The sequence below is a fragment of the Mobula hypostoma genome, chromosome 23 (assembly GCF_963921235.1).
Source record: "Mobula hypostoma chromosome 23, sMobHyp1.1, whole genome shotgun sequence".
Classification (NCBI taxonomy): domain Eukaryota; kingdom Metazoa; phylum Chordata; class Chondrichthyes; order Myliobatiformes; family Myliobatidae; genus Mobula; species Mobula hypostoma.
In genome coordinates, this window is record NC_086119.1 from 57,323,908 (window position 1) to 57,339,264 (window position 15,357).

Consider the following 15,357-nt stretch of genomic DNA (forward strand, 5'->3'; position numbering starts at 1 on the left):
TTTTTTTGGTAAGTAACCTAAGTTCAAAATAAATTGAACGGAAGTTGCTGAGGGCAGGGCAGTAATCACTCTTAACTGGGTGTTAAGTGTTTGGAGGCATCGTATGATCATGCAAAGGCATCACATAAACCCTACATTCCACACATGCAGCTGATTACATACAACAGGGGTCCCCAACATTCTTTGCACCGCGGACCGGTTTAACATCGACAATATTCTTGCGGGCTGGCCAGCTGACCGACGGGGGCGGGGGGGGGTGCAATAGGGTTAGAACATAGAATTGTACAGCACATTACAGGCCCTTCGGCCCACAATGTTGTGCCGACCCTCAAACCCTACATCCCATATAACCCCCCACCTTAAATTCCTCCATATACCTGTCTAGTAGTCTCTTAAACTTCACTAGTGTATCTGCCTCCACCACTGACTCAGGCAGTGCATTCCACACACCAACCACTCTCTGAGTAAAAAACCTTCCTCTAATATCCCCCTTGAACTTCCCACCCCCTACCTTAAAGCCATGTCCTCTTGTGTTGAGCAGTGGTGTCCTGGGGAAGAGGCGCTGGCTATCCACTCTATCTATTCCTCTTATTATCTTGTACACCTCTATCATGTCTCCTCTCATCCTCCTTCTCTCCAAGGAGTAAAGCCCCAGCTCCCTTCATCTCTGAGCATAATGCATACTCTCTAAACCAGGCAGCATTCTGGTAAGTCTCCTCTGTACCCTTTCCAATGCTTCCACATCCTTCCTGTAGTGAGGTGACCAGAACTGGACCCAGTACTCCAAGTGTGGCCTAACCAGAGTTTTATAGAGCTGCATCATTACCTCGCGACTCTTAAACTCTATCCCTCGACTTATGAAAGCTAACACCCCATAAGCTTTCTTAACTACCCTATCTACCTGTGAGGCAACTTTCAGGGATCTGTGGACATGTACCCCCAGATCCCTCTGCTCCTCCACACTACCAAGTATTCTGCCATTTACTTTGTACTCTGCCTTGGAGTTTGTCCTTCCAAAGTGTACCACCTCACACTTCTCTGGGTTGAACTCCATCTGCCACTTCTCAGCCCACTTCTGCATCCTATCAATGTCTCTCTACAATCTTTGACAATCCTCTACACTATCTACAACACCACCAACCTTTGTGTCATCTGCAAACTTGCCAACCCACCCTTCTAGCCCCACATCCAGATCGTTAATAAAAATCACGAAAAGTCGAGGTCCCAGAACTGATCCTTGTGGGACACCACTAGTCACAACCCTCCAATCCAAATGTACTCCCTCCACCACGACCCTCTACTTTCAGCAGGCAAGCCAATTCTGAATCCACCTGGCCAAACTTCCCTGGATCCCATGCCTACTGTGTGGAACTTTGTCAAATGCCTTACTAAAATCCATATAGATCACATCCACTGCACTACCCTCATCTATATGCCTGGTCACCTCCTCAAAGAACTCTATCAGGCTTGTTAGACACGATCTGCCCTTCACAAAGCCATGCTGACTGTCCCTGAACAGACCACGATTCTCTAAATACCCATAGATCCCATCTCTAAGAATCTTTTCCAACATCTTTCCCACCACAGACGGAAGGCTCACTGGTCTATAATTACCTGGACTATCCCTACTACCTTTTTTGAACAAGGGGACAACATTCTCATCCCTCCAATCCTCCGGTACCATTCCCGTGGACAATGAGGACATAAAGATCTTAGTGAGAGGCTCAGCAATCTCTTCCTTTGCCTCATGGCACAGCCTGGAGAATATTCCGTCAGGCCCCGGGGACTTATCCGTCCTAATGTATTTTAACAATTTCAACACCTCCTCTCCCTTAATATCAGCATGCTCCAGAACATCAACCTCACTCATATTGTCCTCACCATCATCAAGTTCCCTCTCATTGGTGAATACCGAAGAGAAGTATTCATTGAGGACCTCGCTCACTTCCACAGCCTCCAGGCACATCTTCCCACCTTTATCTCTAATCGGTCCTACCTTCACTCCTGTCATCTTTTTTTTTCTTCACATAATTGAAGAATGCCTTGGGGTTTCCCTTTACCCTACTTGCCAAGGCCTTCTCATGCCCCTCTCTTGCTCTTCTCAGCCCCTTCTTAAGCTCCTTTCTTGCTTCCCTATATTCCTCAATAGACCCATCTGATCCTTGCTTCCTAAACCTCATGTATGCTGCCTTCTTCTACCTGACTAGATTTTCCACCTCACTTGTCACCCATGGTTCCTTCACCCTACCAACCTTTATCTTCCTCACCGGGACAAATTTATCCCTAACATCCTGTAAGAGATCTCTAAACATCGACCACATGTCCATAGTACATTTCCCTGCGAAAACATCATCCCAATTCACACCCGCAAGTTCTAGCCCTATAGCCTCATAATTTGCCCTTCCCCAATTAAAAATTTTCCGGTCCTCTCTGAATCTATCTATCCTTTTCCATGATAATGCTACAGGCCAGGGAGCGGTGGTCACTATCCCCCAGATGCTCACCACTGAAAGATCTGTGACCTGACCCGGTTCATTACCTAGTACAAGATCTAGTATGGCATTCCCCCTAATCAGCCTGTCCACATACTGTGACAGGAATCCATCCTGGACACACTTAACAAACTCTGCCCCATCTAAACCCTTGGAACTAATCAGGCGCCAATCAATATTAGGGAAGTTAAAGTCACCCATGATAACAACCCTGTTATTCTTGCACCTTTCCAAAATCTTCCTCCCAATCTGCTCCTCTGTATCTCTGCTGCTACCAGGGGGCCGATAGAATACCCCCAACAGAGTAACTGCTCCCTTCCTGTTCCTGACTTCCACCCATACTTACTCACTGTTTACCCCGAGAAAGACTACCATGACCATGAAGCCTTACGTGGACACCTGTGCGCACATGCGTGTATGTGCCAATTTTTTTCCTACAAATTGGTTTTGGCCATTCTGTTCAGTGAAACTACACCGTACATACATTATTTCTACTTTATATAGGCTGTGTATTTATCATATCATTCCTGCTTTTACTATACGTTAATGTTATTTTAGGTTTTAAGTGTTATTTGGTATGATTTGGTAGATTATTTTTTGGGTCTGGGAACGCTCAAAACTTTTTCCCTATATAAATTAATGGTAATTGCTTCTTCGCTTTACGCCATTTCAGCACGAAAGGTTTCATGGGAACGCTCTACCTTAGCGGGGGAAATATGGGACAAGGGCAGTCCCATATGGGACAAACTAATTTAGCCCAATATACAGGATGTCCGGGCAAATACGGGACAGTTGGCAACCGTGGGCGGGGGGGGGGGGGCTGTTAATCACGACCGGAATATAGGTGATAAGTCAACTATAAGTCACTTATAAGTGGCGAGTACACTGAATTTCGTTTCTAAAAGGGTTTATCTAACGAATTTAATATTAAACACACAGTGCATACTTTCCTCACGTGAATATAGTGTTAAGTCAATTATAAGTCACTTATAAGTCAATAGCATCATAACATTTTAAGTAACATTTGGATATTAAACACACAGCACATATTTTCCTCGTATGAACATATAAAATCATTACAACACACCAATATGGCTGAATCAGTGGGAGCCCTGGGCTTGTTTCCCTGCAACAAGATGGTCCTATCGAGGGGTGACAGGAGACAGCAATACTCAAAGGGGGTTCCTTATGTCCAGTCTATTCCGCAATTTTGTTTGCGTTGCATTCACTGCAGAAAACGCTGTTTCGCAGAGATATGTTGGAAATGGAAGCAGTGTTTTCAGTGCTTTCATGGCTAATTCAGGATATTCAGCCTTGACTTTGATCCAGAATGCCGGCAGAGATGTTATGTCAAACATACTTTCCAGCCCACCGTCATTTGCAAGCTTGAGTTGATCTTCTTTCCGCGTTGAGATGGATGATTCGTGCGTTCAAATTCAACAGTGCGTGACAGGGAAGGTGCAGCTGACCCAGTCGTTTCTTCGCGGCCCGGTAGCACATGCTTTGCAGCCCAATGGTTGGGGACCACTAACATAGAGATCACTTCAGACTGTCAGGGAGTCAAGCAGCACAACAACCAAGTTCCCGGTAATGATATACACATCTCCAAAAGCACACAAGGGTGCAGGAGGACGAGACAGCACTGGGTCCAGGACTTGGGTCTAGATCTGGAGACCGTATGGGCAGGAATCTCAGTGATAGAGAAATGCTGCTTATGCACAACTACAAATATGACAAAGGCAAGAGGCAGCTACTCCTCAAATAAAGATCACAGCCAATCTGGGTATAACGTCAACTGCACATTACCATCTACACCGACGGCCATTCATTCACCTTCTACTTATCCAGAATCTTCACTGCTTCAAACGTTCAATCCCCATTCCACCCGCATGTTCAAACAAAACAAACTGTAAAGTCATTAACACCAGGAGCAACAAAACTTGCTCACGACCCGCACTCCTCAGGGTCACAAACCCGTGCAAACTTCAAGCTGAGCACACCACTCGGAGAGGCGAGGCGAGGTGAGCCCAGTCCGCCAATCCCCCGCCCGTCCCGAAAGGACTCAAGCCGAACCTGGCCGGCTCACGTTAACCATCCCTGACAGCCTTCACTGGAGAGGACAAACACGGCAGCGCGCAGCCCCGGATCAGCCTCGGCCCGCGGCCGCCACACAGCCCCGGAGACGAGCCCCAACGGCCCCGCTCACTCACCAACAGGTAGCTGGGCGGCTGCAACGACAGGCCCGACATGGTCAACCTGCTCTCCCGCCGCGCGGACGTCATCAACATGCGACCTTCTACGAGAATGAGAACACACCAGTGATTGGAAAAACGGAGAAGACAAATAAAACAGACGTGCTGATTGGAGAAGAGGCGGAAAGGGGCGGAGCTAAAGATTGCAGTGGGTGATCGACAGTGGGATTTAGAGGGGAGGGTAGGGGAGGGAACGGTAGGGTAGGGTAGGGTAGGGGAAGGAGGGGAGGGAAGGGTAGGGGAGGGGGAGAGGGAGAGGGGAAGAGAGGGGAGGGGGAGAGGAGGAGGGAGGTGAGGGGGAGAGGTGGAGGGGGAGAGGAGGAGGGAGGTGGAGGGGGAGAGGAGGAGGGAGGTGGAGGGGGAGAGGAGGAGGGAGGTGGAGGAGGGAGGTGGAGGAGGGAGGGGAGGGGGAGGGGGAGGGGAGGGGAGGGGGAGGGGAGGGGGGAGAGGTGGAGGAGGGAGGGGGAGGGGAGGGGGGAGAGGAGGAGGGGGAGGGGGAGAGGAGGAGGGGGAGGGGGAGGGAGGAGGGGGGAGGGGGAGAGGAGGAGGGGGGAGGGGGGAGGGGGAGGGGGGAGGGGGAGGGGGGAGAGGAGGAGGGGGGAGGGGGAGAGGAGGAGGGGGGAGGGGGAGAGGAGGAGGGGGGAGGGGGGAGAGGAGGAGGGGGGAGGGGGAGAGGAGGAGGGGGGAGGGGGGAGAGGGGGAGGGGGGAGAGGAGGGAGGGGAGTTGGGGAGAGGGGAGGGGGAGAGGGAGAGGGGGAGGGGAGAGGGGGAGGGGGAGAGGAGGGGAGGGGGGGGAGGGGGGAGGGGAGGGGGAGGAAGGAGGGGGAGGGGAGGGGGAGAGGAGGGGGAGGAAGGAGGGGAGGGGAGGGGGGAGAGGGGAGGGGAGTGGGGGAGAGGGAGGGGGGAGGGGGAGAGGAGGAGGGAGGGGAGGAAGGAGGGGGAGGGGGAGGGGGGAGTGGGAGGGGGAGGGGAGAGGGAGGGGGGAGAGGGAGAGGGGGAGGAGGAGGGGGAGGAGGAGGAGGAGGAGGGAGGGGGAGGGGGTGGAGGGTAGGGGAGGAGGAGGAGGAGGAGGGAGGAGGGGGAGGAGGAGGGGGGAGGAGGAGGGGGGAGGGGGAGGGGGAGGGGGAGGAGGAGGAGGGGGGAGAGCAGGAGGAGGGGAGGAGTTGTAAAGTTTGATGGCCACAGGCAGGAATGACTTCCTATGATGCTCTGTGTTGCATCTCGGTGGAATGAGTCTCTGGCTGAATGTACTCCTGTGCCCACCCAGTACATTATGTAGTGGGTGGGAGACATTGTCCAAGATGGCATGCAACTTAGACAGCATCCTCTTTTCAGACACCACCGTCAGAGAGTCCAGTTCCATCCCCACAACATCACTGGCCTTACGATTGAGTTTGTTAATTCTGTTGGTGTCTGCTACCCTCAGCCTGCTGCCCCAGCACACCACAGCAAATATGATTGCACTGGCCACCACAGACTCGTAGAACATCCTCAGCATCATCTGGCAGATGTTAAAGGACCTCAGTCTCCTCAGGAAATAGAGACGGCCCTGACCCTTCTTGTAGACAGCCTCAGTGTTCTTTGACCAGTCCAGTTTATTGTCAATTCGTATCCCATCCATTTATCTATCCAAACTTCTCTTTAACATTGAAATCAAGCTTGCATGCACCTCTTGCACTGTCAATTCATTCCGTGCTCTTACGACCCTCTGAGTCAAGAAGCTTCTGCTCATGTTCTCCTTAAACTTTTCACCTTTCACCCTTAACCCATGACCTCTAGTTGTAGTCCCACTCAACCTCAGTGGAAAAGGCCTGTTTGCATTTACCCTATCTATACTAGTTCTGGCAGGAGGAGAAGATGGCAGCGCGCGCAGCACTCCGGTGAAATGATATCGTATCTGTTAAATAGGCACTGTGGACAATTCTGATTTGATGGAGACAGACGTGAAAGCACAGAGGAACATCTGGAGAAATTTCTGAAATGCCCGGTCAGCTGCCGCTGTTACTGTGCAATCGAGAATCTCCGGAGGGAATGCCCAAAATCCCCAGCTTTGCCTGCTGCTGGTGACTGAGGCTGGGGTCAAAGCGTTCGGATAGAGATGGTGCTCGGTACTTGGTGTTGGAGGGCTGATCAGAGCTCGAAGTTTTTGGACGACTCAGAGTTGGATTGTGGTCGGGCATGGCAGGGAGAGTTTTCTTCCTTCTCCCGTCTGCGTGAGGTGTGGGACTTTCTAGTGACCTTGAACATTTTTACCGTGCTCATGGCCTGTTCTTCATCAATTTTTTGTTGCACTGTTGTAACTATATGTTATAATTACGTTGTTTTGTTAGCTTTTCAGTCTTGGTCTGTCCTGTGTTTCTGTGATATCACACCGGAGGAATATTGTATCATTTCTTAATGCATGCATTACTAAATGACAATAAAAGAAGACTGCGTGTCCTCATAATCTAATAATATCCTCCTCATAATTTTGTATACCTCTATCAAATTTCCCATTAATCTTCTACATTCCAGAGAATAAAGTTCTAACCTATTCAATCTTTCCTTATAACTCAGGTCCTCCAGACCCAGCAACATCCTTGTAAATTTTCTCTGTACTCTTTCAACCTATTGTGGGCTGAAGGGCCTGTAATGTGCTGTAGATTTCTTTGTTCTATCTGCCCCTACACAAACTTCTGTCACGTGCCCTGTCTCACTCCCTAACAGGAGATCAAGCATTGCACACTGTCTCACTGAGACCTCTACATACTGATTAAAGAAACTTAGCTGAGCACATTTGACAAACGCTATCCCATCTAGTTCTTTCACAGTGCGGAAGTCCCAGTCAATATGTGGAAAGTTAAAATTACCCACTAGCACAACTTTATGTTTCTTGCAATACCTTGCAATCTCTCTACAACTTTATTCCTCTGAGCCCCGCAGACTGTTGGGTGGTCTGTAATATAGCCCTATTAACATAATGGTACCTTCCTTATTCCTCAGTTCTCCCCATAACGCCTCACTAGACCAATTCTCCAGTCTGTCGATGAGTGTTGCGGTGACATTTTCCTTGACTTGTAACACCACACCTCCCCCTTTAATCCCTCCCGCTCTGTTGTCTCTAAAACAACAGAAGCCCGGAATACTGAGCTGCCAGTCCTGCCCCTCCTGCAACCAAGCCTCACTAATGGCTACATCATCATCATTCCATGTGTTGGTCAATCCCTGACCACATCTGCCTTTCCTACGATACTTCTTGCATTGAAATATTTGAGCTGAAGACAGTATTTTCACCGTAAACACAAGAGAGTCTGCAGCTGCTGGAAATCCAAAGCAGCACACACAACATGCTGGAGGAACTCAGTAGGCCAGGAAACATCGATGGGAAAGAGTTAACAGTCGGCATTCGGCCTGAGGTCCTTCTTCAGTCCTGAGGGAGCCGCTCAGTACAAAACATCAACTATTATTATTTTCCATTAGTTTCATCACACTCAACCTTTTAATTCCTGATTGAGGTCTTAACAACATCTGCCTTCACAATCTCTCCACTATCTGTCCTGGCACTCTATTCCCCTGTAACTCTTGTTTGAACCCCACCGTACAGCACTTTCCTGCTAGGATGTTAGACCCCCTCTAGTTCAGGTCAATCTGTCTCTCCTGTTCATGTGTCACCCTCCCTGAAAGAGAGCCCAATGATTCAATAATCTGACTCCCTCCCTCCTACACCAACTCCTTAGCGGTGTGTTGAACTGTATAATCTTCATATTTCTGGCCTCACTAGCAAGTGGCACGGGTTACAGTTCTGGGCGTCCTGTCTTTTAACTTAGCACCAAACTCGCTGAACTCACTTTGTAGGACCTCATGTCTCTTCCTACCCATGTCATTGGTACCTACATGGACCACTACCTCTGGCTGCTCACCCTCCCATTTAAGAAAGCTAAGTAGTCGATCCTAGATGTCTGGACCTTGGCTCCTGGGAGGCAATATACCATCTGGCAATCTCGTTCTCATCTACAGAATCCCTGTCTTCTGTGTCTTGCACCTTTGGTGTAGCTACCAAGGTCCTATCTATATGAAATATGTCCTCTCTACCACTCCCTCAGACTCCTGAATGTTCCAGATTTCATCCCAGTTTCAGCTCCAAATCCTAATGTGGGTTGTTAGAAGTTGCAGCCGGATGCACCTTTAGCAAATGTAGTCATCAGGGACACTGGGGGTTTCCCTGCCTATTCACATCCTGCAAGAGCAGCGTTCAGCTAACCTGCCTGGCATCCCTACTGCTGTAATTTGAGCAAATATAGAAGAAAAACAATAAACAGTGTGACACTTTTCACTTTCTCTCACTCAGCCTCTCTTTGCCGAAGCCTCAAAACCCCCACTCTAACTTCGCCCACTCCAACAATGACCGATCGGCTTGCCCTGCCTTATTTTAATTTGTTCTTGCCAATCAATCCCTAATGCTGATTTGCTGCTGCTCAAAACTGCCATGAATCGATGCCTTTGTACTCAATCTGCGAACCTGAGAGAACTGTGTCTTCTCATGCTTCCGATCTCCAGTTGACTGCTGCTCTAAAGTGAATACTTAAAACTTACCATAAACAAATAGTGCCAAAACAAAAGGCAGTGCTCATAAGATAATGGACCATCATCATCAGAAATCTGATGGTGAAGGAAAAAAGCTGCTTCTAAGTAGTTGAGTGTGTGTTGTCAGGCTCCTGTACCTCCTCCCCAATGCTAACAATGAGGAGAGGGCATGTCCCAGATGGTGACAGTGAGGAGTGGGCATGTCCCAGATGGTGACAATGAGGAGAGGGTGTGTCTCAGATGGTAACAATGAGGAGAGGGCATGTCCCAGATGGTAACAGTGAGGAGAGGGCATGTTCCTGATGGTGACAATGAGGAGAGCGTGTGTCTCAGATGGTGACAATGAGGAGAGGGCATCACAATGGTAACAATGAGGAGTAGACATGTCCCAGATGGTGACAATGAGGAGAGGACATGTCCCAGATGGTGACAATGAGGAGAGGGCATGTCCCAGATGGTGACAGTGAGGAGTGGGCATGGCCCAGAGGGTGACAATGAGGAGAGGGCATCACAATGGTAACAATGAGGAGTGGGCATGTCCCAGATGGTGACAATGAGGAGTGGGCATGTCCCAGATGGTGACAATGAGGAGAGGGTGTGTCCCAGAGGGTGACAATGAGGAGAGGGCATGTCCCAGATGGTGACAGTGAGGAGAGGGCATGTCCCAGAGGGTGACAATGAGGAGAGGGCATGTCCCAGATGGTGACAGTGAGGAGTGGGCATGTCCCAGATGGTGACAGTGAGGAGAGGGCATGGGCTGTCCCAGAGGGTGACAATGAGGAGAGGGCATGTCCCAGAGGGTGACAATGAGGAGAGGGCATGTCCCAGATGGTGACAGTGAGGAGAGGGCATGTCCCAGAGGGTGACAATGAGGAGAGGGCGTGTCCCAGATGGTGACGGTGAGGAGAGGGCATGTCCCAGATGGTGACAGTGAGGAGAGGGCATCACAATGGTAACAATGAGGAGAGGGCATCACAATGGTAACAATGAGGAGAGGGCATGTCCCAGATGGTGACAATGAGGAGAGGGCGTGTCTCAGATGGTGACAGTGAGGAGTGGGCGTGTCCCAGATGGTGACAATGAGGAGAGGGCGTGTCCCAGATGGTGACAATGAGGAGAGGGCATGTGCCAGATGGTGACAGTGAGGAGTGGGCATGTCCCAGAGGGTGACAATGAGGAGAGGGCATCACAATGGTAACAATGAGGAGAGGGCATGTCCCAGATGGTGACAGTGAGGAGTGGGCATGTCCCAGATGGTGACAGTGAGGAGTGGGCATGTCCCAGCTGGTGACAGTGAGGAGAGGGCATGTCCCAGATGGTGACAGTGAGGAGTGGGCATGTCCCAGATGGTGACAGTGAGGAGTGGGCATGTCCCAGAGGGTGACAATGAGGAGTGGGCATGTCCCAGATGGTGACAGTGAGGAGTGGGCATGTCCCAGAGGGTGACAATGAGGAGAGGGCGTGTCCCAGATGGTGACAGTGAGGAGCGGGCATGTCCCAGATGGTGACAGTGAGGAGAGGGCATGTCCCAGAGGGTGACAATGAGGAGAGGGCGTGTCCCAGAGGGTGACAATGAGGAGAGGGCATGTCCCAGAGGGTGACAATGAGGAGAGGGCGTGTCCCAGATGGTGACGGTGAGGAGAGGGCATGTCCCAGATGGTGACAGTGAGGAGAGGGCATCACAATGGTAACAATGAGGAGAGGGCATCACAATGGTAACAATGAGGAGAGGGCATGTCCCAGATGGTGACAATGAGGAGAGGGTGTATCTCAGATGGTGACAGTGAGGAGTGGGCGTGTCCCAGATGGTGACAATGAGGAGAGGGCGTGTCCCAGATGGTGACAATGAGGAGAGGGCATGTGCCAGATGGTGACAGTGAGGAGTGGGCATGTCCCAGAGGGTGACAATGAGGAGAGGGCATCACAATGGTAACAATGAGGAGAGGGCATGTCCCAGATGGTGACAGTGAGGAGTGGGCATGTCCCAGATGGTGACAGTGAGGAGTGGGCATGTCCCAGCTGGTGACAGTGAGGAGAGGGCATGTCCCAGATGGTGACAGTGAGGAGTGGGCATGTCCCAGATGGTGACAGTGAGGAGTGGGCATGTCCCAGAGGGTGACAATGAGGAGTGGGCATGTCCCAGATGGTGACAGTGAGGAGTGGGCATGTCCCAGAGGATGACAATGAGGAGAGGGCGTGTCCCAGATGGTGACAGTGAGGAGCGGGCATGTCCCAGATGGTGACAGTGAGGAGAGGGCATGTCCCAGAGGGTGACAATGAGGAGAGGGCGTGTCCCAGAGGGTGACAATGAGGAGAGGGCATGTCCCAGAGGGTGACAATGAGAAGAGGGCGTGTCCCAGATGGTGACGGTGAGGAGAGGGCATGTCCCAGATGGTGACAGTGAGGAGAGGGCATCACAATGGTAACAATGAGGAGAGGGCATGTCCCAGATGGTGACAATGAGGAGAGGGTGTGTCTCAGATGGTGACAGTGAGGAGTGGGCGTGTCCCAGATGGTGACAATGAGGAGAGGGCGTGTCCCAGATGGTGACAATGAGGAGAGGGCATGTGCCAGATGGTGACAGTGAGGAGAGGGCATGTCCCAGATGGTGACAGTGAGGAGTGGGCATCACAATGGTAACAATGAGGAGTGGGCATGTCCCAGATGGTGACAGTGAGGAGTGGGCATGTCCCAGAGGGTGACAATGAGGAGTGGGCATGTCCCAGATGGTGACAGTGAGGAGTGGGCATGTCCCAGAGGGTGACAATGAGGAGAGGGCGTGTCCCAGATGGTGACAGTGAGGAGTGGGCATGTCCCAGATGGTGACAATGAGGAGAGGGCATGTCCCAGAGGGTGACAATGAGGAGAGGGCGTGTCCCAGAGGGTGACAATGAGGAGAGGGCATGTCCCAGAGGGTGACAATGAGGAGAGGGCGTGTCCCAGATGGTGACGGTGAGGAGAGGGCATGTCCCAGATGGTGACAGTGAGGAGAGGGCATCACAATGGTAACAATGAGGAGAGGGCATCACAATGGTAACAATGAGGAGAGGGCATGTCCCAGATGGTGACAATGAGGAGAGGGTGTGTCTCAGATGGTGACAGTGAGGAGTGGGCGTGTCCCAGATGGTGACAATGAGGAGAGGGCGTGTCCCAGATGGTGACAATGAGGAGAGGGCATGTGCCAGATGGTGACAGTGAGGAGTGGGCATGTCCCAGAGGGTGACAATGAAGAGAGGGCATCACAATGGTAACAATGAGGAGAGGGCATGTCCCAGATGGTGACAGTGAGGAGTGGGCATGTCTCAGATGGTGACAGTGAGAAGTGGGCATGTCCCAGCTGGTGACAGTGAGGAGAGGGCATGTCCCAGATGGTGACAGTGAGGAGTGGGCATGTCCCAGATGGTGACAGTGAGGAGTGGGCATGTCCCAGAGGGTGACAATGAGGAGTGGGCATGTCCCAGATGGTGACAGTGAGGAGTGGGCATGTCCCAGAGGGTGACAATGAGGAGAGGGCGTGTCCCAGATGGTGACAGTGAGGAGTGGGCATGTCCCAGATGGTGACAGTGAGGAGTGGGCATGTCCCAGATGGTGACAATGAGGAGAGGATGTGTCCCAGATGGTAACAATGAGGAGAGGGTGTGTCTCAGATGGTGACAGTGAGGAGTGGGCATCACAATGGTAACAATGCGGAGAGGGCGTGTCCCAGATGGTGACAGTGAGGAGTGGGCATGTCCCAGATGGTGACAATGAGGAGAGGGCGTGTCCCAGATGGTGACAATGAGGAGAGGGCATGTGCCAGATGGTGACAGTGAGGAGTGGGCATGTCCCAGAGGGTGACAATGAGGAGAGGGCATCACAATGGTAACAATGAGGAGAGGGCATGTCCCAGATGGTGACAGTGAGGAGTGGGCATGTCCCAGATGGTGACAGTGAGGAGTGGGCATGTCCCAGCTGGTGACAGTGAGGAGAGGGCATGTCCCAGATGGTGACAGTGAGGAGTGGGCATGTCCCAGATGGTGACAGTGAGGAGTGGGCATGTCCCAGAGGGTGACAATGAGGAGTGGGCATGTCCCAGATGGTGACAGTGAGGAGTGGGCATGTCCCAGAGGGTGACAATGAGGAGAGGGCGTGTCCCAGATGGTGACAGTGAGGAGTGGGCATGTCCCAGATGGTGACAGTGAGGAGTGGGCATGTCCCAGATGGTGACAATGAGGAGGGGGTGTGTCCCAGATGGTGACAATGAGGAGAGGGCGTGTCCCAGATGGTGACAATGAGGAGAGGGCATCACAATGGTAACAATGCGGAGAGGGCGTGTCCCAGATGGTGACAGTGAGGAGAGGGCATGTCCCAGATGGTGACAGTGAGGAGTGGGCATGTCCCAGATGGTGACAGTGAGGAGTGGGCATGTCCCAGAGGGTGACAATGAGGAGTGGGCATGTCCCAGAGGGTGACAATGAGGAGAGGGCGTGTCCCAGATGGTGACAGTGAGGAGAGGGCATCACAATGGTAACAATGAGGAGAGGGCATCACAATGGTAACAATGAGGAGAGGGTGTGTCTCAGATGGTGACAGTGAGGAGTGGGCGTGTCCCAGATGGTGACAATGAGGAGAGGGCGTGTCCCAGATGGTGACAATGAGGAGAGGGCATGTGCCAGATGGTGACAGTGAGGAGTGGGCATGTCCCAGAGGGTGACAATGAGGAGAGGGCATCACAATGGTAACAATGAGGAGAGGGCATGTCCCAGATGGTGACAGTGAGGAGTGGGCATGTCCCAGATGGTGACAGTGAGGAGTGGGCATGTCCCAGCTGGTGACAGTGAGGAGAGGGCATGTCCCAGATGGTGACAGTGAGGAGTGGGCATGTCCCAGATGGTGACAGTGAGGAGTGGGCATGTCCCAGAGGGTGACAATGAGGAGTGGGCATGTCCCAGATGGTGACAGTGAGGAGTGGGCATGTCCCAGAGGGTGACAATGAGGAGAGGGCGTGTCCCAGATGGTGACAGTGAGGAGTGGGCATGTCCCAGATGGTGACAGTGAGGAGTGGGCATGTCCCAGAGGGTGACAATGAGGAGAGGATGTGTCCCAGATGGTAACAATGAGGAGAGGGTGTGTCTCAGATGGTGACAGTGAGGAGTGGGCATCACAATGGTAACAATGCGGAGAGGGCGTGTCCCAGATGGTGACAGTGAGGAGTGGGCATGTCCCAGATGGTGACAATGAGGAGAGGGCGTGTCCCAGATGGTGACAATGAGGAGAGGGCATGTGCCAGATGGTGACAGTGAGGAGTGGGCATGTCCCAGAGGGTGACAATGAGGAGAGGGCATCACAATGGTAACAATGAGGAGAGGGCATGTCCCAGATGGTGACAGTGAGGAGTGGGCATGTCCCAGCTGGTGACAGTGAGGAGAGGGCATGTCCCAGATGGTGACAGTGAGGAGTGGGCATGTCCCAGATGGTGACAGTGAGGAGAGGGCATGTCCCAGATGGTGACAATGAGGAGAGGGCATGTCCCAGATGGTGACAGTGAGGAGTGGGCATGTCCCAGAGGGTGACAATGAGGAGTGGGCATGTCCCAGATGGTGACAATGAGGAGTGGGCATGTCCCAGAGGGTGACAATGAGGAGAGGGCGTGTCCCAGATGGTGACAGTGAGGAGTGGGCATGTCCCAGATGGTGACAGTGAGGAGTGGGCATGTCCCAGATGGTGACAATGAGGAGAGGGCGTGTCCCAGATGGTGACAATGAGGAGAGGGCGTGTCCCAGATGGTGACAATGAGGAGAGGGCATCACAATGGTAACAATGCGGAGAGGGCGTGTCCCTGATGGTGACAGTGAGGAGAGGGCATGTCCCAGATGGTGACAGTGAGGAGTGGGCATGTCCCAGATGGTGACAATGAGGAGAGGGTGTGTCCCAGATGGTGACAATGAGGAGAGGGCGTGTCCCAGATGGTGACAATGAGGAGAGGGCATCACAATGGTAACAATGCGGAGAGGGCGTGTCCCAGATGGTGACAGTGAGGAGTGGGCATGTCCCAGAGGGTGACAATGAGG

General features: G+C 52.1%; 1 protein-coding gene across 2 annotated transcripts in view; it reads right to left on the minus strand.

Moving 5' to 3' along the window:
* The window catches only part of smpd4 (sphingomyelin phosphodiesterase 4), a 94,343-nt gene extending 89,561 nt beyond the window's left edge, over positions 1-4,782 (minus strand). The window contains exon 1 of one of the 2 annotated variants that reach the window (XM_063031699.1): positions 4,703-4,782. In XM_063031699.1, the coding sequence (XP_062887769.1) occupies positions 4,703-4,780 (78 nt within the window). In that variant the 5' untranslated portion in view covers positions 4,781-4,782. The remainder of the gene's footprint in view (positions 1-4,702) is intronic. The other variant, XM_063031698.1, reaches the window with a different exon arrangement.
* Positions 4,783-15,357: the final 10,575 nt, after the last annotated feature.